Raw genomic sequence first — 26,808 nt, 5'->3', positions numbered from 1 at the left:
CTTTATCTTTGAAATCATGAAGAAGGAAAAAATTATGCAAGTTTTGCTGTCACACATCAAACTGAAAAAGTTATAGCCACAGTATATTGTCTTAGGTATTCTATTTTATTATTGTTAATCTCTTACTGTGCCTAACTTATAAATTCAACTTGATCATAGGTATGTATGCATGGGATAAAATATGGTGTATATATAGGGCTCAGTACTGTCTGCAGTTCCAGATATCCAGCAGGGGTCTTGAAAACTGTCTCCCACTGATAAGGGGAAACTGTACCTTTGTCCACTACTCAAACTGATGCATAGCATCTTCTGGTTTGCTATGACTTCATGTATGTAAAACTTCTAAAGTACCTGGCACACGTAAAGCCCTATTGGTTTATGGTTTGGGGAATACCAAACTTCCTGTTTCTCATCTTCCATCTTAGTGCCTTCCACACCATTTATCTTCTCTCATAAGCTTTAATCAAAGCAGAAAGATCCCAATATACTATCCTTGGCCCCCTTTTTCTCATTCAGGAACAAATAATCGATGACTCTTAGAGCTATGTGGCACTTAGGATTAGTAACATGTTGGTGACATGCCATTCTTTTACTGAAAGAACACTGAGGTCTGGAGAAGTAACTATGCGCGTCATCCCCAGAGCAATTTGACAGCTGAGCAAAGCACAATGGCATTCGCTGTTATTTGTGGCTAAACACCTTTAAAAAGTCCCCAATATATTTTCATTTTTAGAAATCCTCACTTTAGACTTAAAATGATCTGCTTCTATGAGGATTTTTGATATGATACATTAATCAAACTTAACTATGTGCCCCTTAAGAATATTGTCAGTTCTATCAATCTTCATAGCTCACCCAGTGCTAGGTGAGTGTTTTACGTTGTGTCAAGTGGAGAAGATCAGTTCTGGTTAGCAGCTTTATTGCCACAGAAAGGACACTGGCAGGTACTTCTCATAGCTCTAGTCATGCTGAATTCCCGGAAAGGGGTGTCAGAATGAATTGCTCTAAGCTCTTCTCCCTGGTAGAAGAATATCTGACCTCTCTTGGAGATCTCTTCAATTTTCGGTGAGTCACAAATTGTTCTTGATTTCTATGGCTTCTCCCAGAACAACTCCAGGCTGTTGTCCTGAAACATACAGCTTTGATCACCTGGCACCCTGCAGAGATTCTCCTTCTTTCCCTCTTCTCCATGTGGCAGACCACAGGTAGAATAAATGCCTCTTGGCGAGCTCACTCATCCCTCAACCATCAGCCCCAAGTGTGCAGATAACAGATGTGGAGCTTCTGTGCTTGGTGTCCTCCACCTCTCGGCTTGATCTTCCCACCCTCCCATTCCTGCCAGATAATTATGTTGCAACACTGGGTGATGTTATAACTGGTCCTGGGGGTCAGGGGTTCTGGGTTATGTTCTAATCTGCACTGGGGAGAAATCATTCCCCGCCTTGAAGAGCCTGAAGCTTTGATCACGCAAATAAGCTTTTTTTTTTCTTTTTTTGGAAAGACTAGTTGATGAAGGGACCTAAGTGTCTTAGAGTGGAGAATGATGATAGTGAGGGAAAGATGAGCTGATGGGGAATGGAATCTAGGATCTTGTATGTGTGAATAAGCCAAACCACACGTAATGCTAAACAATAGCATCAACTCTAATGTTAAAATGTAGATGCTCGGAACTGATGTAAACAGAAGTAACTGACATGTTTTGTCCATAATGCAGATATTTTCACTGTCTACTTGCAATGCCCAGTATCCTATGGAATAATACTAGGCATGCATTTGAACATGTCACATTTGGTTCTAAATATTGGCTTCATTGAAATGGGTGAATTGCTCGTTTGTGCCAAGCAGTGTAGTGTTCTGCTCTTTAGCAGGGCCTTTTCCCTACACATATCCCCACCCACTCACAGATGCACACACCACACATACCATGCTCACACACTCACATATGAACACACTACACACATGTATGCACAACACTCACACTCACAAGGAACCTCTTTTTTTAACACGGTCTCGGTTGTATAAAAATAAAGGAGGTGGCTAAAATCATATCTTTATCCTGTTTCAGCTTTTTTACTCTCCTCTTCTAGGATCCTACAGTAAGATAAGATCTGGGAGTTGAAAACGTTCTTATCCTCTTATCATAGACATCTGAGGCAATAGTGTTTTGCCTCCTCTTTGAATACCTTGTGAAGTGGAGTCTGATTATTTACATGAAACAAAATGCTCTGGTTCATGTTCTGATTCAAAAGTAATTGGTTATTTTCTTAGGTCATTTTCGTTTGTCTCATTCTTGCCTGTTTCAGTTTCTCAAAGGATATTTTTAAAAGGATGATTGTCAGCTAACTTAACACTATAGTAATTAATGTATAATATCCATAATGCATTTAACTGAAACAATAGATGTGGGTCAAGACAAACTTACTGTCTGCGAGATTAATATTTTTAATTTCCAACAAGCTATTGCAAAAGCCACTGCCATTGGAATTGTATATTTAAATAGTCTCTTGACCCATGATTCAAAGCTGTGGCTATCACAAGAAAATCTTTCACCTGTTAGAGAAGGCAAAAGTAGCTGACTTTTATCATGCTTGACAGGAGTTAATATTTGATGCTCATGTATTTCTTTCTCCTCAACCAAGGTGTGACAAACTGAAGTTTCAGCACAGACCAACACAAAAATTGTTTTTTTTTTTCTCCCTTTGGATGTTTACTCATCTTCTAGGCCTATTACTCATATCTCCATCTTTGAGCACTAAGAAGGAAAACTGTCTCTACTGTTCCTATTGTTTTTGCTTCAACATAAGGGGAGTTTATTCCTTCTTGATGCTTCAGGGACTGTAAATTTTGACTATTCTAGAACCAAAAGATTCAGATACATTTGTAGTATTGGTGGCCAAAACGTTTGACAGATATAAGTTTCTTCAGTAATCCTGTCACTAATATGAGAAGAAATACACCATAATCTAATAAAGAACAATTCATCCCTCAGTATCCCTGAACATATAAAAGGGACACCCATTCACATTACTCAAAAAAGCATGAGAATTCATTCCAGTTATTCAAGGAATGTTTGATACTGCTGTGTCGTCTGAGTTCAGAAATTTCTTTACCATCTATAGTTTTTTCTTGTTTTGTTTTGTTGTTTTTTGAGACGAAGTCTTACTCTTGTCCCCCAGGCTGGAGTGCAATGGCACGATCTCAGCTCACTGCAACCTCTGCCTCTCAAGTTCAAGCGATTCTCCTTCCTCAGCCTCCTGAGTAGCTGGAATTTTACAGGCACCGGCCACCATGCCCGACTAATCTTTGTATTTTAATAGAGATGAGGTTTCACCATGTTGGCCAGGCTGGTCTATGAAGTCCTGACCTCAGGTCATCTGCCTGCCTCGGCCACCCAAAGTGCTAGGATCACGGGTGTGAGCCACTGCACCCGACTGTAGTTATTTTTACTTATGAACAATGAAGGATCAGTAAAATGGTAGAGAAATAAACTTGAGGAAAAAACCCAACTAGCAGTGGATTACTAGGATGATATAATATTAGGACAGGTTCAGGATGCCACTCTGTCAGAGAAACTCTAACATTTTGGCTAAACAATATTTTAAGAAGATTAGATCATGATTGAATTCTATGATGCAGCATCTAGTCATAAAATTTTTAGCAGAATACATTGTCAACCAGGAAGACCACCATGATAATGAAACTAAAGCCCTGCTCTGAAGCAGTTTGTGGTGGTTGTCCTGCCAGATTTATGATCCCCGAATTATTCTGTGAGAACAAATAGACACAAGTTCTCACAGCAGTCCATGCCTAAAACATGAACTCTTTTTGCAGGACAAAAGTCTAACCACAAGACAGTGTGGCTCCTGACCCCAAATGAGGTCATCTGTACTGCTTTGATGTTCCAGACTTTCATAAAGCTGTTCAGTAACAACAGCCAAAAAAGTCAGTTATCTAGATGTTTTCTATCAATCTCTTAAGTCACAAATAGATGTCTGTGGATGACTTTATGACAATCATCTCAATGGAGATGCAGAGAGCAATTTAAATTCAAACCATGTATTGCAAGGCGAAATGGGAAATCAGGCACAGTAACCACCCTCAGAAAACTTTCAATCTAAAAGTGATAAGATTATGAAATGTATTCAGAAGATAGTTCAAAGTAAAAATCAGATTCTAAACCAGGTACTGTATGAATTACATTTACATCTCACATCCAGCCTGTAGAGTACAGAACTATGATGACCTTTCACAGATGATGAAATTGAGTTATTTGAGAGATTAATTTTCTGTCCAATATCATACAGATCATTAATACTGAAACCCAGGATTTCAAATGATCCTGAAGTAGGTGATCTTTTCTTGATCTCACTCTGCTTCTGACATACTATTCCTGGTGGGCTCTTCCTACATATCAGGTCGTTAAATAAGCTGCCAGATTTCTGCCTTTACAGCCCAAGGAGCTTGTCATGGACCATGGGCATGGAGGGTCTTCTCCAGAACTCCACTAACTTCGTCCTCACAGGCCTCATCACCCATCCTGCCTTCCCCGGGCTTCTCTTTGCAATAGTCTTCTCCATCTTTGTGGTGGCTATAACAGCCAACGTGGTCATGATTCTGCTCATCCACATGGACTCCCGCCTCCACACACCCATGTACTTCTTGCTCAGCCAGCTCTCCATCATGGATACCATCTACATCTGTATCACTGTCCCCAAGATGCTCCAGGACCTCCTGTCCAAGGACAAGACCATTTCCTTCCTGGGCTGTGCAGTTCAAATCTTCCTCTACCTGACCCTGATTGGAGGGGAATTCTTCCTGCTGGGTCTCATGGCCTATGACCGCTATGTGGCTGTGTGCAACCCTCTACGGTACCCTCTCCTCATGAACCGCAGGGTTTGCTTATTCATGGTGGTCGGCTCCTGGGTTGGTGGTTCCTTGGATGGGTTCATGCTGACTCCTGTCACTATGAGTTTCCCCTTCTGTAGATCCCGAGAGATCAATCACTTTTTCTGTGAGATCCCAGCCGTGCTGAAGTTGTCTTGCACAGACACGTCACTCTATGAGACCCTGATGTATGCCTGCTGTGTGCTGATGCTGCTTATCCCTCTATCTGTCATCTCTGTGTCCTACACGCACATCCTCCTGACTGTCCACAGGATGAACTCTGTTGAGGGCCGGCGCAAAGCCTTTGCTACGTGTTCCTCCCACATTATGGTGGTGAGCGTTTTCTACGGGGCAGCCTTCTACACCAACGTGCTGCCCCACTCCTACCACACTCCAGAGAAAGATAAAGTGGTGTCTGCCTTCTACACCATCCTCACACCCATGCTCAACCCACTCATCTACAGCTTGAGGAATAAAGATGTGGCTGCAGCTCTGAGGAAAGTACTAGGGAGATGTGGCTCCTCCCAGAGCATCAGGGTGGTGACTGATCAGGAAGGACTAGCAGGGACTCCCAGAGTATCAGCGTGGTGACTATGATCAGGAAGGACTAGTGGGGACTCCCAGAGCATCAGGGTGGCAACTGTGGTCAGGGAAGACTAGCGGGGACTCAGTGCAAACATCTGAGATGCTGCAGCCAGTAATGCAGCTATTCCAGAAAATATGGTATTGGTTCTGAAGATGAGAATGGCGACTATGATCAGGAAGGACTAGCAGGGACTCCCAGAGCATCAGGGGTGGTGACTGTGATCAGGAAGGACTAGCAGGGACTAGTGCAAACATCTGTGGTGCTGCGGCCAATAACGCAGCTATTACAGAAAATATGGTATTGGTTCTGAAGAATGTTCAGTGTCACTTTTAGCAATTCAAAATTAACAGACAAAATCATCCTGTTGCAAGGATTACTTAGGAACAGTAGCGAAGTTGGTGAGCATCTCCACATTAGTCAACTTTGTTCAACTGGATTCACAAACATTTCCAGAGGGCATTGTCAGTCAAGTAGCCCTACAAACCATTCATGGCACGCCAAGAGGCTCTTGGAAGTGCCCATGTTAACATGTGACCATGAGTCCTTCCTGTCTGTATGGCTAATGTGTGATCATGAGTCCTGCCTGTCTGTATTGCTAACGTGTGATCATGAGTCCTGCCTGTCTGTATTGCTAACGTGTGACCATGAGTCCTGCCTGTCTGTATTGCTAACGTGTGAGGAGTCCTTCCTGTCTGTATTGCCAACGTGTGATCATGAGTCCTGCCTGTCTCTATTGTTAACATGTGTTCATGAGTCCTGCCTGTCTGTATTGCTAACGTGTGACCATGAGTCCTTCCTGTCTATTGCTAACGTGTGACCATGAGTCCTGCCTGTCTGTATTGCTGACGTGTGATCATGAGTCCTTCCTGTCTGTATTGCTAACGTGTGATGAGTCCTTCTGTGTCTGTATTGCTAACGTGTGATCGTGAGTCCTTCCTGTCTGTATTGCTAATGTGTGACCATGAGTCCTGCCTGTCTGTATTGCTAACATGTGATTATGAGTCCTGCCTGTCTCTATTGTTAACCTGTGATCATCAGTCCTGCCTGTCTGTATTGCCGACCAACTTTTGAATGGAAATTGGAAGGAGCATTTGCCACCTCCTTGATGACTTAATTTCAAACATTCAATACAAGTAAAATATTTTCTAGTGCTAAATGTGTAGCAATTTTATTTAGAAAACATTTAGGAAGGTGATATTATTTTTGGTTCCGTGTTCTTAGTTATATTTTATGAATGTTATCACTTACCTCTGAAATTAAATACTTGCCCTGCCTTTATTCACATGGAGTCCAATACATTCCTGGAAATATTGATTCATTGATTGAAAATTGACTCTGCCATTAAGATTGTTACATGGCCAAAAACCTACAAAACTGCCATTTATGCTCAAATTGTTAATAGATAAATGTAGAATGAATAAACCAAGACATTTTATTAGCTAACTTAGTTCCCGTGGAATAAGTTTCTCAATTTTCTTATTCTCAACATCTTCACTGATATGCTAAAGACAAGTATTTTTGTAATTAGTTGGAGTTAGGTGTGGTGCTTTGATAGATGTGTAACTTTGGTGGAATACTAAGCAAAGCCTACACTGACCCCACCATTCATGTAACTTTAGTTTCTCCTGTGTGTAAGGTCCTGAAATATGAGACATAAAAAATATTGACGGACCTGGTGTTTATTTTCTTTGTTGATACAAGGCTTAGAAAACATTGGACAGAGCGGTTACATAGTTGACAAAGACTAAGCAAAGGTTACTCAGCCTTATGTTCTAGTGTCAACACAGAGACAGAAGGAAAAATGTTTCCTCCATTGTTGCTGATGTAGATAAAGAATATTCCCTTCAATATGCTAACCCCTAGGTGGCTTTTCATTCAGAAGGTTCCTAATAATTTGATCTTTACCCTGAAATCAAACACATGGAAAAGAGATGGAAGAATGTCCTGGAGGGATTAAGTGAAGAAACAGACCAGGATTCATTTATGAAATATCCTCAGTGTTATTTTAATTCAGCTCCATTCACATTTTATTCCTTTGTGTGTCTGCACTAATGCCCTCCCTGTTCTCCATTCTCCTGCCTTAGCTAGCACCTTCTCGATCTTTCTTCCCTCTACAAAACTCCTTCAGTTCACATTGCGTTTGTGCTCTATCCTGGGACATCTGTGTTTTCTTTCCCATTTCCTCAGTTGCTATGTATTAAAAATTAGGACTTTTATGTTTCCAAGATTAATTCTTTGCATATTTAACTAGAATATTTAACTCTAACATTGACAGACATTTCAAGAGTATACCTGAAGCAATCAGTGAAATGCATTTTGACAAGTTTCTAGGGATATCATGGACATTAGTGATCGGGGCATGGAAGGAGGTGACTTATTCAATGTTTGAGTCTATTCAACAAATTTCATGGTGGTTACATCAACATGTTCTTTTCTTGGTGATTTATCAATCTTTCCACTGTTGATGTGTGTGCACTTTTCTATTGTAGGCTCTACTTTAATACAACTTAAAAAAAATTTTAATCTCATTTTACACACGGTGTGTATCCACTCCCTTCACACATAAAACTAGTCCCACTGTAAACGGGAGTGACCAAGGATTTTTCCCCAGTCATCTCACCAAATTCTTACATAAGGTAATTTGTGGTCACCAGATTTGCTTCTTTATTAAAATAATATATAAATTTTAATATTGAGTAATATACATAATATTTAAGTTGCTAAATTATCAGTTGTATACTTGAAACATGGCATGCACTAATCCAGGTAATGAGGAAAAAATAGAAGACTGTCCCTAGTTTTGAAAACATTTAACTACCTGATTTTGATTCTGATCTTCACAAAATCTTATAAAGTATTTAGAGAAAGAATTAGCCCCATGGGAGATGAAGAAGCTGATGTTCACAGCAAATTATTGCCCCATTCCAGCAAGAGGCAGATGGGGCTTCAGAACCACATCTTCTAACCTCTGGTCTGGTGTTTTGTGCCAAGCCATGATACTGATAAACAATTTACAAATGAGAGAAGTGGCCGGGCATGGTGGCTGACGCCTGTAATCTCAGCACTTTGGGAGGCCGAGGCAGTTGGATCACTTGAGGCCAGGAGTTCGAGACCAGCCTGGCCAACATGGCGAAACCCTGTCTCTACTAAAAATACAAAAAATTAACTGGGCGTGGTGGCACATGCCTGTAATCTCAGCTACTTGGTAGGCTGAGGCAGGAGAATCGCTTGAACTCAGAGTGGAGGTTACAGTGAGTCAAGATTGTGCCACTGCACTCTAGCCTTGGCAACAGAGCAAGACTGTCTCAAAAACAAAACAAAGGGGAGAAGCACATGGCACAATGTGTAGCTGCCAGCTTGTTAACCCTAATAATGACCTGGGGACAAAGGTCCCTTCAGAGCAACATGCTGATAAAAGCCATGTTCATTTGCTGTTGGATGCCAGTTAGGCTGGTCTAGCCAAGGACCTGATGACCCACATTGAGGGGTAATCAGATTCCCTGTGGGGTCTTTCTGCAGGTAAGGGATATGGATATAAAATTAACTGAACCCTTGCTTCTACAGACTTGTTTTATACAATAAACATCTATATGCAATATAAAATTGTAATAGAAGAAAGCATAAAGTCTACTTATTAAATACCTTATTAACTGCTTTATTCAGTGCTCAGGAAGATATCAGGCAAAAAGGAATGATCAGAGAAACTGAAGATAATTAGATAATTATTTAGCGTAAAGAAAAGAAAATGCAGACCTCTGTATCCACAAAAATTAAAAATCTGAAAAAGTGACAGAACATCCCTGTCAAGTTGGACAACTGACTTTAAATGAAGTGAAGTTCTGCTAAGAATTCTGACAATTCTGTGAAAACAAAATGACTGAAACGTCAGGTCCTGACTCTACACAGAAGTTCCATACATAAAGCAATTGTATTCATAGACAACTTTATGGCATCGATAGGTTATTTAGTTAAAACAGGCTGATTCACACACAAATGATAAAAACCAGATGCATTTTTAAGCTTTTTTCTCAGCTGGGATTGTACTGAGGATGGATTTCTTAAACCTGGGTGACTCCCGTGACCATGTCACACACTTAGCAGCATTTCACTGTGTGCTTCCTTCTAAATCCCAGGTAATAAAGGCCAAGAAAATACTTGGTTTGTTTTGACTACATTCCTTTGGTTTATACAACTAGCTAAGAATATAAAATGGTAAATAAATACCTGTAGCTTCAACTCTGGTTGTTTCACATCGTATTTTTTATGAGCACTTTAAGCTTATTTGGTTTTATTAAATCATCACATACCTAAAAACAAGAATTGTTATGCATCGCAAGCACTTAAAATTTTTCCTAATACAGAATTTGCCCTTAATAAATACTAGTGTAATAAATGAATGAAAAACTTTCATTTTAGAAGGCTTAGTACCTTTTAAAAATCTTTAAAAGAAAGTTTCCTTGGCATCTCAGGTTTGAAGAGACGACGTGGAAACTGAAGATTAACAAAGTTAGACTTTTATAGGCTCACATAGAACTGCATGTCAAGGGTGATGCTAGAAGCAAAAAAACACCAAAAAACTAAAATTATTTCCAGCTTCACTGATAAGTGATTTAACTATTTTAAAATTGGAGCTTATGTAAAAAAGTCATTGGCTTTTGCTAGATTCTTCATATATTCCTTCTTTGAAGCAAACAGGAGGTAAGTCCCATTAAGGGGCATTTCTCAAGGGTAGAAGCAGAAAACACTTTCTTTCATGACTGAAAATTTAAATGCAAAGTTTAGGATTACGTATGTCAGTTGATGTTATCAAAATTGTTCTTTCCCTGGATTTCCAAAGTGTTTAATTGAAATGACCAGTGATGTTAATGAAGTATTCTATAAACTTGGAAAAATTAAAATCAGAAAACATGTTTGAACATAGTTAAAACCATATCTTTGGGCCTCAGCTTCTGAATAGCTGAAGGTTTAATGAAGAGAACTGCTTTTCTGTCTCCCTGTGTAAACTGGGGAAACTACTTGAAAGGGAGAAAGGATAATATAATTTTGGCCCAAGGCAGGGATGCTTGCAAATAATGGCTTTGTGTAATTTGAAAGACTGTAAAAATCTTTACCTTTTTTGATTATTTCTAAGAACAAGATTATAATACATGCTGTGTATGTATTAAGGGATTTCATTTCAAAGAGAATACAGTTGTAAGGAGATGATTATATAGGTTGAAAATATGCCACCTTTTCACTTAAGAATACAATGAACCTGCTATAGGATGAAGATGAACATAGATCACCTCACATTCCAGTGGTCACTTAGAATTCTATTATGTTCTAAAACCTAAATTATTTAGTACGTGTCCAGTTAGCAGATGCTTAGGTTACTTCCACTTTCTTATTGCAAATAACACCGGAATGGACTTTTTTAATAAATTGCCCACTCATCTGATTATTTCCATACTACGCTTCCCTAGGAGTGGAAGCTTGTACGTATTTTTTAAACTCCTGGCATTGACTCAGTGCACGCTCTCAAACCAGAAAACAAGACAGAAAACCCATTGTAATTCCCACCAGCAGTTTGAGATTCCCCCCTTTATCCTCGATGTTGATACAACCCAGCTCTCATGTAGAAGTTCAAGTTGAATAAGATTGACTGAAACTCTATTTCTGCACTGTGGCCCTTCTACATTGCTATCCTATTGAGGAAGCTTCGTGGGCTCATGCTCTAGGTAAGAATAAAATTAAGTTCAAGCCCTCTGCCTCTGGCAATCCAAGGCCCAGCTGAGTAGATGTGCATTTCATTGCATTTCATCGCCTTGCAAGAGTAAGAAGAATGTGACCCTAACTGCGCAGTGATAGACACGTATTGAGGGAGTGATGAGTTGTTTTCATGACTCCACCTAAGAGAGGCCTGAAAAGACCGCTTGATTGGCAAGAGGCCAAAAACACCGTTAATTTTCCAAAGATGTTTAGTTCAATAACTAAGTCTAGATAATCTGATCTGGCTCAAGTCGTGAATAATCATTTCAAAAATGGTCCCTCAACTGTCCCCAATCCACAGCAGGGAGACTCTCCTGTAACTTAGTTCCCCCAAACCCCCACCTTTAGGGAACTTCTAAGAAAGTGATCTAGTGTGTTACAACAAAAGTAAACATCACCATAAGAATATAAAGTCTGACTACACAGTTGGCCCTTTAAATTGTCTTTTAAAAAAATCTCCTGTCCATTAGGGGTCTTCAAGTACCTTGGAAAATATAGGATACGAGGACAATTATGTTGAAAAAAATTATCATAATTTAACTTATTGTTTCATTGCTTTGGCTAGGACTTTCAGTACCATGTTAAATAGAACTGGTGACAATGGACATCCTCACTTTGTACCAGACCATAGGAGAAACATTTTCATTTTTTATTAACTGTGGGCTTTTCTTATATGATGTGTTGAACTAAGTTCCTTCTATACCTGTTTTTCAGAGTTTTTACATGAATTGTCAAATGTTTTTGCTGCAAATTTTTTTATTCTCTTAATGTGTTATATCACACTGATTGATTTGCCTATGTTGAAGCATTCTTGCATCCCAGAGATACATTTCAGTTGGCTGTGGTTTATTCTCTTTTTAATGGGCTGTTGAATTTGGTTTGTTAGTATTTTGTTGAAGATTTTTACACCTATGTTTATCAGTGATATTGACTGGCAGTTTTATTTGCTTGTGATTATCTTTGTCTGGCTTTGATATAAGTGTATGTTGGCCTCATAAAATGAGTTTGGGGCGCGCTCTCTTCTGGTTTTTGAGAGAGTTTAAGAAGGATTGCTATTCTTCTTTGAATGTTTAGAATTCATCCACGAAGCCATTTGGTTCTGGTCTTTTCTCTGGGAATCTTTTGTTTACTAATTTGTGCTTATTGGTCTGTTCAGGCTTCCTATTTCCTCTTTAGTTTTGGTAGGTTGTATAAATCAAGAAGTTTGATTTCTTATAGATTATCTAATTTATAAGTGCATAATTTTCATAATAGTCTTTTATGATCCTTTTCATTTTGAGGCATTTGTTCTAATGACTCCTCATATTTCTCATTTTAGTTGAGGATACTTTTTTTCTTAGTCTAGCTAAGGTTTATCACCTTCTAATTTTTAAATAGTTTTGCTGATTTTTCTAGTTTTTCTAGTCTCCTATTTCTACTTTAATATTTTATTCTCTATGATAACTTTGGACTTAGGCTTTCTGTTTCTAGCTTCTTGAGGTAAAAAGTTGGTTAATTTGAATTTTTTCTTTCATGTGGCTATTCGTTGCAATCAACTTTTCTCTTAGTACTGGATTTGGTGCATGTCATAAGTTTTAGTATATTGTATTTTTTGTTTGTCTTGAGATTTTAATTCTCCTTTGATTTTTCCTTTTGCCCAGTCATTGCTCAATTTAATGGTATGTATGTTAACACACCAATATGTGATAGAGCACATAAACCTCCAAATTACTAAAGTTATAAAAGATTTATACAACATACTTAATGGCAACAAAACTTGTAGATATGGAACAATGCTCACAACAGTAAGAAAAGTCCACGTTATTTTCTAGTGCACATGGGATTCTCACCAAAATCAATCACAGGTGGGCCTTTGACAGAATAATATAAACATGACATAAAACGTGTAGGATGCAGCTAAACCAGTGGTTACAGAAAAATTTATCCCCATAGATCATTAAGAAGAAAGGAAGGCTAAATATTGACTAATCTCCTAATTCAAGAAGATAGAATAAAAAAATTTCAAATTATATCTATAAAATGTGAAAAGAAAAAGGATGAAGTAGACACCATCTATATATAAATGTGTGTAGAAATCATAGATTAATATTCATGTTTCTGATTTCAGTTCCACATCAAAATGTCTATAATCATTTTTCCACTTTCATGTTCTTATTGCATTATTAAAAAAATATTTTTAACTGAAATATTAAAATACATATTTTATGGGGTACAATGTGATATTTTGATACATGTATATTATTTGTAATGATGAAATTAACCTAAAGAACATATCACCAATTTTCATGGTGAGACATTTAAAATGTACCCACTTAGCAATTTTGATATATACAACACATATATATTACATATATAATTATAATTTTGTATTATATATAATATACATTATACACATAAACATATGTATCTATTATATATACAATTATAATATTTTGATACATACAACACGATATCCAACTTTGATACAAATGAACAAGATTTTCTTCTATTTAAAGGCTGAATTACATTTCACTGTGGATATATGTCTTGTTTTCTATATCTATTCATCCATTGATGGATACTTAGGTTGATTCCATATCTTGGCTATTGTGAATAATGTTGCAATGAACATGGGAGTGCAGATATCTCTTTGATATACCCATTTAAATTGGATACATCCTTATTAATGGAATTCCTGAATCATAAGGGGTTCATACTATTAAGGCCTGCATCAAAAAGTCTGAAAGAGCACAAATAGGCAATCTAAGGTCACACCTCAAGGAACTAGAGAAACAAGAACAAACCAAACCCAAACCCAGCAGAAGAAAAGAAATAACAGAAATCAGTGCAGAACTAAATGAAATTGAAACAAAAAATACAAAAGCTACATGAAACAATGTTGGTTCTTTGAAAAAATAAGTAAAATTGATACTGTTAGCAAGATTAATCAGGAGAATAGTCAAATAAGCTCAACTAGAAATGAAACAGGTGATATTACAACCAATATCACAGAAATACAAAAGCTTATTGGTGGCTACTATGAACACCTTTATGCGTGTAAAGTAGAAAACCTACAGGAGAGGATTTAATTTCTGTAAATATACAATGCTCCTAGATTAAACCAGGAAGAAATAGAAACTCTGAAGAGACCAGTAACAAGCAGCAAGATTGGAATGGTAATTAAAAAATGCCAACAAAAAAAGTCTGGGACCAGATGGATTCACAGCTGAATTAATTGGCATCAATCCTACTGACACTATTCCACAAGATAGAGAGGGAAACCTTCCTAGATCATTCTATGAAGTTAGTATTGCCCTAATACCAAACCCAGGAAAGGACATAACAAAACCATAGACCAATATCCCTGATGAACATACATGCAAAAATTCTCAACAAAATACTATCTAACAGAATCCAACAGCATACCAAAAAGATAAATCATCATGATCAAGTGGGTTTCATAACAGGGATTCAGGGATGGTTTAACATATACAAGTCAATACATGTGATACATCACATAACCATGTGACTTTTGTTTTTAATTGTGTTTATCTCAATAGTTGCAGAAAAAGCATTTGACAAAATCCATCCCTTTATGATTAAAACCCTCAGCAAAATCAGCATACAAGGGACATTCTGTAAGGTAATAAAAGTCACCTATGACAAACCCACAGCAAACATTATTCTGAATGGGGAAAAGTTGAAGGCATTCCCTGTGAGAACTGGAACAAGACAAGGATGCCCATTTTTGCCACTTATATTCAATATAGTTCTGGAAGTCCTAGCCAGAGCAATCAGACAAGAGAAGTAAAGGGCATCCAAATCAGTAAAGAGGAAGTTATGATGTCGGTTTGCTGATAATATGATCGTATACCAAGAAAACCCTAAAGACTCATCCAAAAAGCTCCTGGAACTGGTAAATGAAGTCAGCAAAGTTTCAGAGTACAAAATTAATGTACACAACTCAGTAGCTCTGTTAATACAGCAATAGCTACCAAGCTGAGATGCAAATCAAGAGCTCAACCCAATTTACAATAGCTACAAAATAAAATACTTAGGAATACCTAACCAAGGAGGTAAAAGACCTCTATGAGGAAAACTACAAATCACTGCTGAAAGAGATCGTAGATGACACAAATAAATTGAAACACATCCCATGCTCATGGGTAGGTAGAATCAATAATTGAAAATGACCATATTGCCAAAGCAATGGACAAATTCAATGCAATTCCCATCAAAACACCACCATCATTCTTCACAGAACAACAATCCTAAACAATCCTAAAATTCATATGGAACCAAAAAGCCCACATAGCCAAAGCAAGACTAGGAAAAAAGAATGAAACCAGAGGCATCACATTACTCGACTTCAAACTGTACTATAAGGCCATAGTCACCAAAATAGCTTGGTACTGGCATAAAAATCAGTATATAGACCAATGGAACAGTATAGAGAACCCAGAAATAAAACCAAATACTACAGCCACTGATCTTCAACAAAGCAAACAAAAACATAGAAGTGGGGGAAAGGACACCCTATTCAACAAATGGTGCTGAGAAAATTGGCAAGCCACATGTAAAGAATGAAACTGGAACCTCATCTCTAACCTTATAGAAAAAACAACTCAAGATAGATCAGACTTAAACCTAAGACCTGAAATTATTAAAATTCTAGAAGATAACATCAGAAAATGTTATCTTGTAGACATTGGCTTAGGCAAAGACTTCATGACCAAGAACCCAAAAGCAAATGCAATAAAAACAAAAATAAATGGGACTTAATTAAACTAAAAGGCTTGTGCACAGCAAAAGACATAATCATCAGAGTAAACAGACAACCCATGGAGTGGGAGAAAATCTTCAGTCTCTACATCCAACAAAGGACTAATATCTAGAATCTACAAGAAACTCAAATCAGCAAGAACAAAACAAAGCCATTAAAAAGTGGGCTAAGGACACAGATAGACAATTCTCAAGAGAAAATATACAAATGGCCAACAAACATGAAAAAAATGCTCAACATCACTAATTATCAGGGAAATGAAATTCAAAACCACAATGCAATACCATCTCACTCCTGCAAGAATGGCCATAATCAAAAAATCTTTAAAAAATAGACATTGGTATGGATGTGCTGAAAAGAGAACACTTTTACACTGCTGGTGCAAATGTAAACTTGTACAACCACTATGGAAAAGTGTGGAGATTCCTTAAAGATCTAAAAGTATATCTACCATTTGATCCAGCAATCCCACTACTGGGTATCTACCCAAAGGAAAATAAATCATTACACGAAAAAGATACTTGCACACATGTTTACAGCACCACACTTCACAATTGCAAAAATATGGAAGCAGCCCAAATGATCATCAATCAATGAGTAGATAAAATCATATATTCACACATATACTCATATATTCATATATACTCATATGTACTCATATTCATATCTTCATATATCTTCATATATCTTCATATGTATATATATGAATGCTACTTAACCATGAAAAGGAATGAAATAATGGCATTTGCAGCAAACTGGATGGAATTAGAGACCGTTATTCTAAGTGAAGCAACTCAGGAATGAAAAACCAAACATTGTATGTTCTCACTCATACGTGGGAGCTAAGCTATGAGGATGCAAAGGGATAATAATGATACAATAGACTTTGGGGACTTGGGGGAAAGGGTGGAAGCAGGTGAGGGATAAAAGACTACACATTGGGTACAGTGTACACTACTTGGGTGATGAGTGCACCAAATTCTCAAATTGCCATGAAAGAACTTATTAATGTAACCAAACACCACCTGTTCCCCAAAAACCTATTGATATAAAAAATATAAATAAATATCATATATACATCATCCAGGGGCAGTAGCTTATGCCTATAATCCCAACATTTTGGAAGGCTGAGGTGGAAGGATTGCTTTAGCCTAGGTATTTGAGACCAGCCTGGGTAACATAGTGAGACCTCATCTCTCCAAAAATTAAATTTTAAAAAATCAGGGAGGCATAGTGGCACGTGTCTATAGTCCTAGCTACTCAGGAGGCTGAGGTGAGAGGATCGCTTGAGCCCGGGAGATTGAAGCTGCAGTGAGCCACAATTGCGAAACTGCACTCCAGCCTGGGTTGACAAAGCAAGACCCTGACTCAAAAACAGGGCGGTATATATTTTACAGGTACATCAAAGTCTTATCTGTGCTCTCTTGAATTCCCTCTCTTAGTGTCCTCAGACCAATTTTTTTAAACAGGTGTGTATCTTCCCTATCAATTTTTAATATTTTTATTGCAGATATGTGTCCAAATGTAATATTTTAGCAGGATGTATTTGTTAAATGGTAGCACACTGATCATTCTGCAACATATTTTCCTTCAACTTTACTAATTGAAATGTTCACGATAAATTGGTATTAATATTGATCATGTGTGCATTTTCTTTATATTAATATTTAGGTTTACCACTTTTTCATGCTTTATAATGTAACAGAGTATCTATCCTTGTATAATCTCCTTGGAAGTCTTAGGTAGTGAAGAAAGAACATCTTCAATGTTATGAGATATTACTAAATTCATCTCTAAAGGAGTTGCACTAATCTCTCTAACCATCATTTTCCCTTCATTTAACAAATAATCAATTTTTACTATTATATTGGTGCAAAAGTGATATATGCCAGGCATAGTGCTAATGTTAGAAAACAACAGAGAAGAAAATAAATATATTTTGGTCTCCCTGTGCAACAACAAAAACCCAAACAGTGAATAGGTAAAACATATGATGTGGTCATGCCAGATGATGATATATGTTATGAACATAAAATAGGGAGCACTGTTGCAAATTTTAAATATAATTATGGATTAGTCAGAATGCACAAGGTAATGCCATAGTAACATCTCAAGCTGCACAAAAACATTGTTTATGTGATGTTCACATTGTAAATCTGTCAGATGGTACTCGGGGTCCACTCATCAAAAGTCCCTCAAGGACCTCAGATGATGGATAAATTTGTTGACCATTTTGTCATTTTATGTTCTAGAATATGTTTATATTTGTGGCTATACATGAAGCTTGTACAACTATTGAAGTATATCCATAAAAAAAATAAGTGTACAGCTCATTAAGGATTTCATAGCAGTACCTAAAATATATCTAGAATTTTGCAATTTTACATATTAATAACCCTCCACCTGCCATTTTTAAACACTTATTTAGATTTCTAACTTTCATACCTATACAGCATTTGGATAGCCCATTAATTTTTAATTATACATATTATTCATGTGGAATTTTCATTGAAACTTAGGAATAATTAAAATACAAGAGTGAGTTGAAGCTTGTGTGAAGAGTATAAAAGAAGGATTGTGATGTCTGAGGTGTGAGATTTCTCACTGATTGAGTAGAGCACGCCTTCATACAGAAATTGTCATATTATCTGAGCATTTATGACTGGTAGAGTTTATACAGAAATGCATTTGGTAAATTCACAGCAAAGAAGCAGGATACGAGAAGTTATGAAGGAATATGAAAGTGTGTGGTTTAAAGATACTCTGAGATATTGGAAGAAGCAATGTTGGAAGACAGGGTGGGTACCAGCCAAGGAGAGAATATGCTCATTCTGTCTCCTGGTGTCAGTATCTGCTTCTGCAGTTGGGCTTATGAGTTGGATTCTGCATCTGAGGATTCAACCAATCATGGACTTAACCAATCATGGATTGAAAATATAATTAGGCTTATCATGGTCACATTGGTACAGACTTTTCTAATGTTTCTATTTTTTATAGTGACATAGTAGGTGTATACATTTATGGGGTACATGAGATGTTTTCATACAGGAATGTAATGCATAATAAATGCATGATGAAAAATGGAGTATCCTCTCAAGCATTTATCTTGTGTTACAATTTTATTATACCCTTTTAGTTATTTTTAAGTGTACAATTGTTATTGACGATGTCAGTCTATTATGCTAGTACTTATTCATTCTAACAAGTTTGTTGTATCCATTAACCATCCCCACCTACCCCTTCATCCCCCCTAGTGCCCTTCCCAGTATCTGCTAAGCATATTTCTAATTTATATCTCCATGAGTCCAGTTGTTTCGATTTTTAGGTACCACAAATAACTGAGAACATGCAATGTTTGTCTTTCTGTGCCTGGCTTATTCGACTTAGCGTAATGGCCTCCAGTTCCATCTATGTTGTTGCAAATGACAGGATCTCATTATGTTTTGTGGCTATATAGTACCTATCATGTATAAGTAGCACATTTTCTCTACCCATTCATCTGTTGATGAACACATAGGTTGCTTCCAAATTTTAGCTACTGTGAACAGAGCTGCAACAAACATGGAAGTGTAGATGTCTCTTCAGTATATTGATTTCTTTTCTTTTGGGTATATACCCAGCAGCGGGATTGCTGGATGATACGTTAGCTCTATTCTTAGTTTTTTTGAGGAACCTCCAAACTGTTCTCTGTTGCACCTTTAAATACAACTTTAAATGCAACTTCACATTCCCACAGAGTTTATGAGGGTTCCCTTTTCTCCATGTCCTCACCAGCATTTGTTATTGCATGTCTTTTGTATGAGAGCCATTTTAATTGGGATGAGATGGTATCTCATTGTAGCTTTGATCTGCATTTCTCTGATCAATGTTGAGCACTTTTTATGTGCCTGTTTTTGATTTGTATGTTGTCTTTTGAGAAATGTCTATTCAATCTTTTATCAATATATAAATCAGATCATTAGATTTTTTCCTATAGATTTATTTGAGCTCCCCATGTATTGTGGTTATTAATTCCTTGTCAGGTGTGTAGTTTGAAAACATTTTCTTCCATTTTATGGGATGTCTCTTCGTTGATTTATTTCCTTCACTGTGCAGAAGCTTTTTAACATAATGTGCTCTCCTTTGTCCATGTTTGCTTTGGTTGTCTGTGTTATGGAGTATTACTCAAGAAATATTTTCCCAGACAAATATCCTGGAGATTTTCTCCAATGTTTTCTTCTGGTAGTTTCATAGTTTGAGGTCTTAAAGTCTTTAGTCCATTTTGACTATATCTTTGTATATGGCGAGAGACGGGACTAGTTTCATTTTTCTTCATATAGATATCCACTTTTCCCAGTGCTGCTTATTGAAGAGACGATATTTTCCCCGGTGTATGTTCCTTGCAACTTTGTAGAAAATGAGTTCACTGTAGGTGTGTGGATTTGTTTCTGAGTATTCTGTTTTATTGGTCTATGTATCTGTGTTTATGCCAGCACCATGCTGTTTTGGTTATGGTAGCTCTGTTGTAGTATAATTTGAAGTCAGGCAATGGGATTCCTCCAGTTTTGGTGGGTTGGTTGGTTGGTGGTTTTGCTTAGAATAATTTTGGCTCTTCTGGGTGTTTTGTGCTTTCATACAAATGTTAGGATAGTGTCTTCTATATCTGTAAGAAATGTCATTGGTATTTTGATAAGGATAACATTGAATCTACAGATTGCTTTGAGTACTATGGATATTTTAACAATATTGATTCTTTTGGTTCATGAACCTGGAATATGTTTTCATTTTTAGTGTCCTCTTCAATTATTAATGCTTTATAGTTATCATTAGAGAACTCTTTCACTTCTTTGGTTAATTCCTATTTAATTTTATTTGTGGCTATCATAAATGAGATTACTTTTTAAATTTGTTTTAATCTATTTGCTATTGACATATAGAAATCTGCCTTGTATCCTGCAACTTTCCTGAATTTATTAGTTCTAATAGGTTTTTGGGGAGACTTTAGGTTTTTCCAAGTATAAGGTCCTGTCCTATCTGTGAACGAAGATAATTTTACTTTTCTTTGAAATTTGATGCCATATCTATATCTCTATATATCTATATCTATCTATATATATAGATATATTTACATATAGACAGATTTATTTATATTTGTTTCTCTTGTCTGATTGCTCTAGCTAGAACTTCCAGTAATATGTTGAATAACAATGGTAACAATAGTTGCACTAAAGTGCAAGACTAAGTCTCCTTTAATTTTCTTTAATTTTCTGTCCACTTTCCTCAAGCAGAAGGAGTCTTGCCCCATAGCCACCATAGCTGGTAATATGCTGAGTCTCACCCGGAGCCAGCATGCCTCAGAGTTTCACCCAAGGCCCTCATGACTCTGGCTGGTATCCAACCCTGATGTGGCTGAGCTGGTATCCAAGATGCAAGACAAAGTCCTCCTCACTCTTCCCTCTCCTCTCCTAAAGCAGAGGAAAGAGGCCTCTTTTGGAGCCACAAGCTGTGGAGGCTGAGGTTAGGGGATGAGTTTAGCTGCCCTGGCTGGTGTTTTAACAGGTCATGTGTCCCCCGAGTCCACTGGCTCTGGGCCCAGATTAGCATTAGGATTTGCAGCTCTTGTGGCCTAGACGGCCCTTCAGGTTTGTCTGTGGCTCCAGAGCCACTTTAGCCCTTCATGGTGAGGCTTGGGTAACTCAAGTTCCAAACACTGGGATTCGCAATTCCCTTCCAGCAATGGCTGGTTTAAATGTGCCCTTCATGGTGGGTGTCAGCTGAATTTGGTCTGGGTCGTCTTTCTGCTATAAGAAGGGCATCGCTGAGCTCAGTGTCTTAGAATTGCTGGCTCTCCCTCTCCTTAGTGCACAGAGAAGCTCTCCATACCACACCACCGCTGCTGGGGGATGAAGGAGTGGTAGTGTCAGTGATGCAATACTGTTTTTCCAACTTCTTCAATGCCTCATTCAGAAATATGAATTTAACTCCATGTACTGTGAGTGCTCACCTGAGTTCTGGTTCTTGTGAAGGTGTTTTTTGTGTAGATAGTTTTTAAATTGCTGTTCTTGCAGGAGGATGATCAGTGGAACCTTCTATTCTGCCATCTTGCTCCATCCTCCAGACTTTTTTCCTTGTCATTATTCCCTAAAAAATACAGTATAACAACTATTTACATAGCATTCATATTGCATTAGTTATAAGTAATCTAGACATGATTTCAAGCATACGGGAAGATTTGTGTAGGTTATATAGAAATACTCTGCCATTTCATATTAGGGTCTTTAGCATCATGGACTTTGGTATTTTCACGATGTCCTGGTACTGAGGACAGATAGTGAGGGATGACTGTACACAGGGATGAATACACTACTCAGTACTTGTATGATTGACATGCTAGAAGGACTCAGCACCAGTCTCGGAACCTCACAGGCACTGAGAAAAGTGGCTCCCTTTTCCCATTCTCTTTCATTCCCAAATTATATAATCTAAATTCGATGAGACTAATATTTCAAGGTAAGTCTCTGAGCCTTTAAGGAGAGGGGCGATGTGGGAGAAGGTCACCCTGTCATGGAGAAATCTTAGGCCACATTCTGTCATCAGATTCATAGATGTCTTAAGAGTCACAGAAGCATAGCAAGTACATAACACTCCTTCTTTTGATTCTGAGAAAGTGACACTCAGAGCTTTTAGTGTCTTGACTAAGATTACACAATTAATTGGAAGCAAATATAATAAATGGTAAATGTTTTAGAGCCTTAAAGGTTGTCAGACTCTGATATTTTCTCCTGAATCTGGGAAAGCCCCAGCTGTGTTAATGGAGAGTGTCTACAGATGCAACTTTTCCCCACGAAAGATGGCTTTGCAGGGCCATTTCAAAATATGTCAAAGACATACTTTGGGGTAGAATATTTAGATTTTCCTCAGGGTCTGCTGTCTGTCATGTGATGCTATACCAGAGTCAGGTTGGAATTTGGTATCTTATTGCCACTCAGAGTCTGTTTTGTCAGTCTTAGGAACTCTATTTCAATGTTATTGCTGGTCAGTTGTGCCTAAATTCCAAAAGATGGGTGTAATGAAGTGTGTCTCCCTTCTTATGTCCTGCAATTAAGCTTTTCAGCTTTCCTGAGATTCTCTTGGCCTAGAGGGGGTCTGTTGATTAGGGGTCTTAGGATTTTATATTTAGTTTACAGATTTCTGACACTGGTTTTGCATGATCCTCCCTTTCTGAGGTTCAGATTTGCTTTTACAAAGAGAGAGCTTATTTTAAATGTCTGATATGAAAATATAATTTTAAACTAGAAAAATGAAGTTGTTTAAAAAATGTGCAATGTCATGAAAAAGATGGATTTGCTTTTGGATAGATGCATCGCATAAATGAAAAACATGTTTAATTCCCACGTGGACCGTGAGTGGAAAGTTAGAATATAACCATCAAAAACAAATAGCAAAACAAAACAAAAATACCAAAATAGTGGATTCTGAGAGGGTCTTAAAGAAAATAGAAGCTCCAGGGAAGAGACAATGCCAAGTACAGGGAAGATGAATAAGCAGGAAAAAATAAATAAATAAATAAAGGAAAACAGGGCAAAGAATTAAGCAATAAACACCTCAATTCCCTAATGTGAAGAAACTGATGATGTAATTTTCTCATTTTCATTCTGAATTTAAACTCCTTTGCTTTGGCCTTAGAATGGTGAAAGCAGCTTCACTGAGCTGGCGTGGCTTAGATTTATTCTCTGATGGAGCAGAAGAGGTGGAGCAAATGGTTTGTGCTCTATGTGCCATGTTAGTCTCTTTGTTGAAAGGTGTCTTGATGACCTGTCTCTTCAGTGCTTTATAAAGGGGATAAGTAAGGAACAAAGATACCTGACTCTTGTTGCTAGCTCTTTGTAATTCTGACTTTAGGTTTCCTGAAGTCCCAGGGTTTTTTTTTGTTTTGTCTCTTGTTTTGTGTGTGTGGTTTGTTTTTGTTTTTTTGTTTTTGTTATTGTTTTTTTGCCCTAGGAACAGTGCATTGTATTTCACTTTGCATTTCCACGTGCCTCAGTCACTGTTAGTTTTTTCCTCAGCATTATTTCTCTAACCTGCAGTACAGCAACCCTGAGGATGACCAAACCTCAGTCATGGAGCTCCTGACTCTTCATTAGCCTAGAAGTTAGTGGGCTTTTTAACTTTGAGACGATTGTATCAAGCATGATTGAAACAATTCAACTGGAAAATTAAAACTGAAATATTCAGACAAAGCAGTCACTGAGCAAAGCTATGAATTTATGGGAGGGGGTGGTGATTAGTTTGTTATGCAAAGGAGATGCAGGACAAGAGGATCCCTAGGCTTGGTTGCAAGGCTGCGGTTTTATGAAAGATTCAACACAACTGCCTCATGTGCTTTAACTTCATTTTTCAATCACTATGCACGGAATTTTGGGCATTTTAGGCATGATTTTGGGGGATAAATGGTATCAGCAAAATGAAAATAAGTATTTTGTTTATATTTCAACTAAATACTTGATATTTAGGGCATCTGCAGCATTTATTGCTGTGATTTCTTGTAAAAATGTTTCTCTGCATGACAGTTAATAAATTAAATGCCTTAGATTTCACTGGGGACTGGGAGAGGGCTCACTGTCCCTACTGCTGCTCTCCTGCTCGGCACTAGTTCTGCACCCCAAGCTACTCTCCTCAGGCAGGCAGGACTCTCCCTCTGCTCCTCTGCCCCAGTCAGCACTACTTATGGAATGCAACCTTGTGAGGAACAGCAGAATAAATTGAAAAGTTTTCGTGAGGAAAGTGGACTTAAATGGAGATATATAATGGTAGAAGAAATTTAAGGAGACTTCAAGTTTTCAGATTATTTCATGGTATTAGTTATGATGTTTGTACCATTAACAATATTAATATTAACCTTATCAGCCGTGATTTCCATCACTGAGTCCTGGATGAGCTACTGTATCCAAAAAGTAGTGAAAATTTCAACCCAACACGAACACTGTGTTACAGACCTAATGTGCATTCCCTACTTCAGTCTCTAACTATCCCACAACAGGGCCAGTATACTTGTGTTCTTAATTCTGGGGGGTAATAAATAAGACATAAAGAGTGTACCTGTCTTCACTCTTGACTTAGCTCATGAATAGTCACCTCCCCAGATCTGTTTCGTAGTTCACTTTAGCTTGTGGCCAAGATACAACTTGACCTCTCTAAGATTTGAACTTATGATTTTATGTCAGTTTAAATCAATATTTAGAAAAATAATTCAAAGCACATGTCTTACCAGAAAAAGGTCAGGAAAGCCATGTACAGAGGAAAGATTTAAAATTAATGACTTTTCTTTTCCCTCAGGTGGAAACCGTGAGCCAGTCATGTGCTCAGGGAATCAAACTTCTCAGAATCAAACAGCAAGCACCGATTTCACCCTCACGGGACTCTTTGCTGAGAGCAAGCATGCTGCCCTCCTCTACACCGTGACCTTCCTTCTTTTCTTGATGGCCCTCACTGGGAATGCCCTCCTCATCCTCCTCATCCTCCTCATCCTCTCAGAGCCCCGCCTCCACACCCCCATGTACTTCTTCATCAGCCAGCTCGCACTTATGGATCTCATGTACATATGCGTGACTGTGCCCAAGATGCTTGTGGGCCAGGTCACTGGAGATTATACCATTTCCCCATCAGGCTGTGGGATCCAGATGTTCTTCTACCTGACCCTGGCTGGAGCTGAGGTTTTCCTCCTGGCTGCCATGGCCTATGACCGATATGCTGCTGTTTGCAGACTTCTCCATTACCCACTGCTGATGAACCAGAGGGTGTGCCAGCTCCTGGTGTCAGCCTGCTGGGTTTTGGGAATGGTTGATGGTTTGTTGCTCCCCCCATTACCATGAGCTTCCCCTTTTGCCAGTCTAGGAAAATCCTGAGTTTTTTCTGTGAGACTCCTGCCCTGCTGAAGCTCTCCTGCTCTGACGTCTCCCTCTATAAGACGCTCATGTACCTGTGCTGCATCCTCATGCTTCTCGCCCCCATCATGGTCATCTCCAGCTCATACACCCTCATCCTGCACCTCATCCACAGGATGAATTCCGCCGCCGGCCGCAGGAAGGCCTTGGCCACCTGCTCCTCCCACATGATCATAGTGCTGCTCTTCTTCGGTGCTTCCTTCTACACCTACATGCTCCCGAGTTCCTACCACACAGCTGAGCAGGACATGATGGTGTCTGCCTTTTACACCATCTTCACTCCTGTGCTGAACCCCCTCATTTACAGTCTCCGCAACAAAGATGTCACCAGGGCTCTGAGGAGCATGATGCAGTCAAGAATGAACCAAGAAAAGTAGTAAAGGGCAAGCATTGTCCCCTCCTCTTTCTATAATTCCGTTACTCCCTATCTCTCCTCTCTTTTGCCCTCAGGTCCCCGGGTCCCCAGCACAAAGCCCACTCATATTTTCCTTCTTTCTTATACGTGGCGTTTTCCCTCCATACTGCTTATTGCTCCCATTTATCTCATTGGATTTAATATCTTTGGAGTGTTTTTAACTGCACTGCTGTAGCTGACCTATGAAAGACCTTATAGAGTGCCTTTTATCTTATCTCCCATCCCAGGTTCATTGAGCATTTTAGTATGAGACTTGGTCTTAAACACTTTACCCCTCGAAGAGACTCATTGTAAAGACTTAGAATCCTAGCAGAGCCCTAGAGGGGAGTATTGGCTGCTCCCTCCCTTTGCAATACATTGTAAACCTCGGTTCACATTGGCAGCCACTGGGGTCAGTGTTTCTGCTATTGTATCTCAGTAAGTACAAAGAAACGCATTTTCTCCAAAGGCTGAAGTGAACTTTGTAGTGTAAACACCAGTAGTTTTAGCA

General features: G+C 38.3%; 2 protein-coding genes across 2 annotated transcripts; both read left to right on the top strand.

The window, feature by feature from the left end:
• The first annotated feature begins 1,501 nt into the window (after positions 1-1,501).
• Positions 1,502-5,549, top strand: LOC469774 (olfactory receptor 2T2). The gene has a single exon (XM_054675245.2). The coding sequence runs from the start codon at positions 4,474-4,476 to the stop codon at positions 5,473-5,475; it is 1,002 nt and encodes a 333-aa protein (XP_054531220.1). The 5' UTR covers positions 1,502-4,473; the 3' UTR covers positions 5,476-5,549.
• A 19,726-nt stretch (positions 5,550-25,275) lies between these two features.
• LOC100613015 (olfactory receptor 2T3) lies at positions 25,276-26,416 on the top strand. Its single transcript, XM_063789940.1, is given in 2 exon segments — positions 25,276-25,814; positions 25,817-26,416. Coding segments are annotated over 2 exon segments (963 nt in total). The 5' UTR covers positions 25,276-25,315; the 3' UTR covers positions 26,281-26,416.
• Positions 26,417-26,808: the final 392 nt, after the last annotated feature.

Source organism: Pan troglodytes, chromosome 1, assembly GCF_028858775.2.
Source record: "Pan troglodytes isolate AG18354 chromosome 1, NHGRI_mPanTro3-v2.0_pri, whole genome shotgun sequence".
Taxonomy (NCBI): Eukaryota; Metazoa; Chordata; class Mammalia; order Primates; family Hominidae; genus Pan; species Pan troglodytes.
Note: the sequence above shows the minus strand (reverse complement) of the source record. Positions and strands in the feature narration are given on the sequence as shown.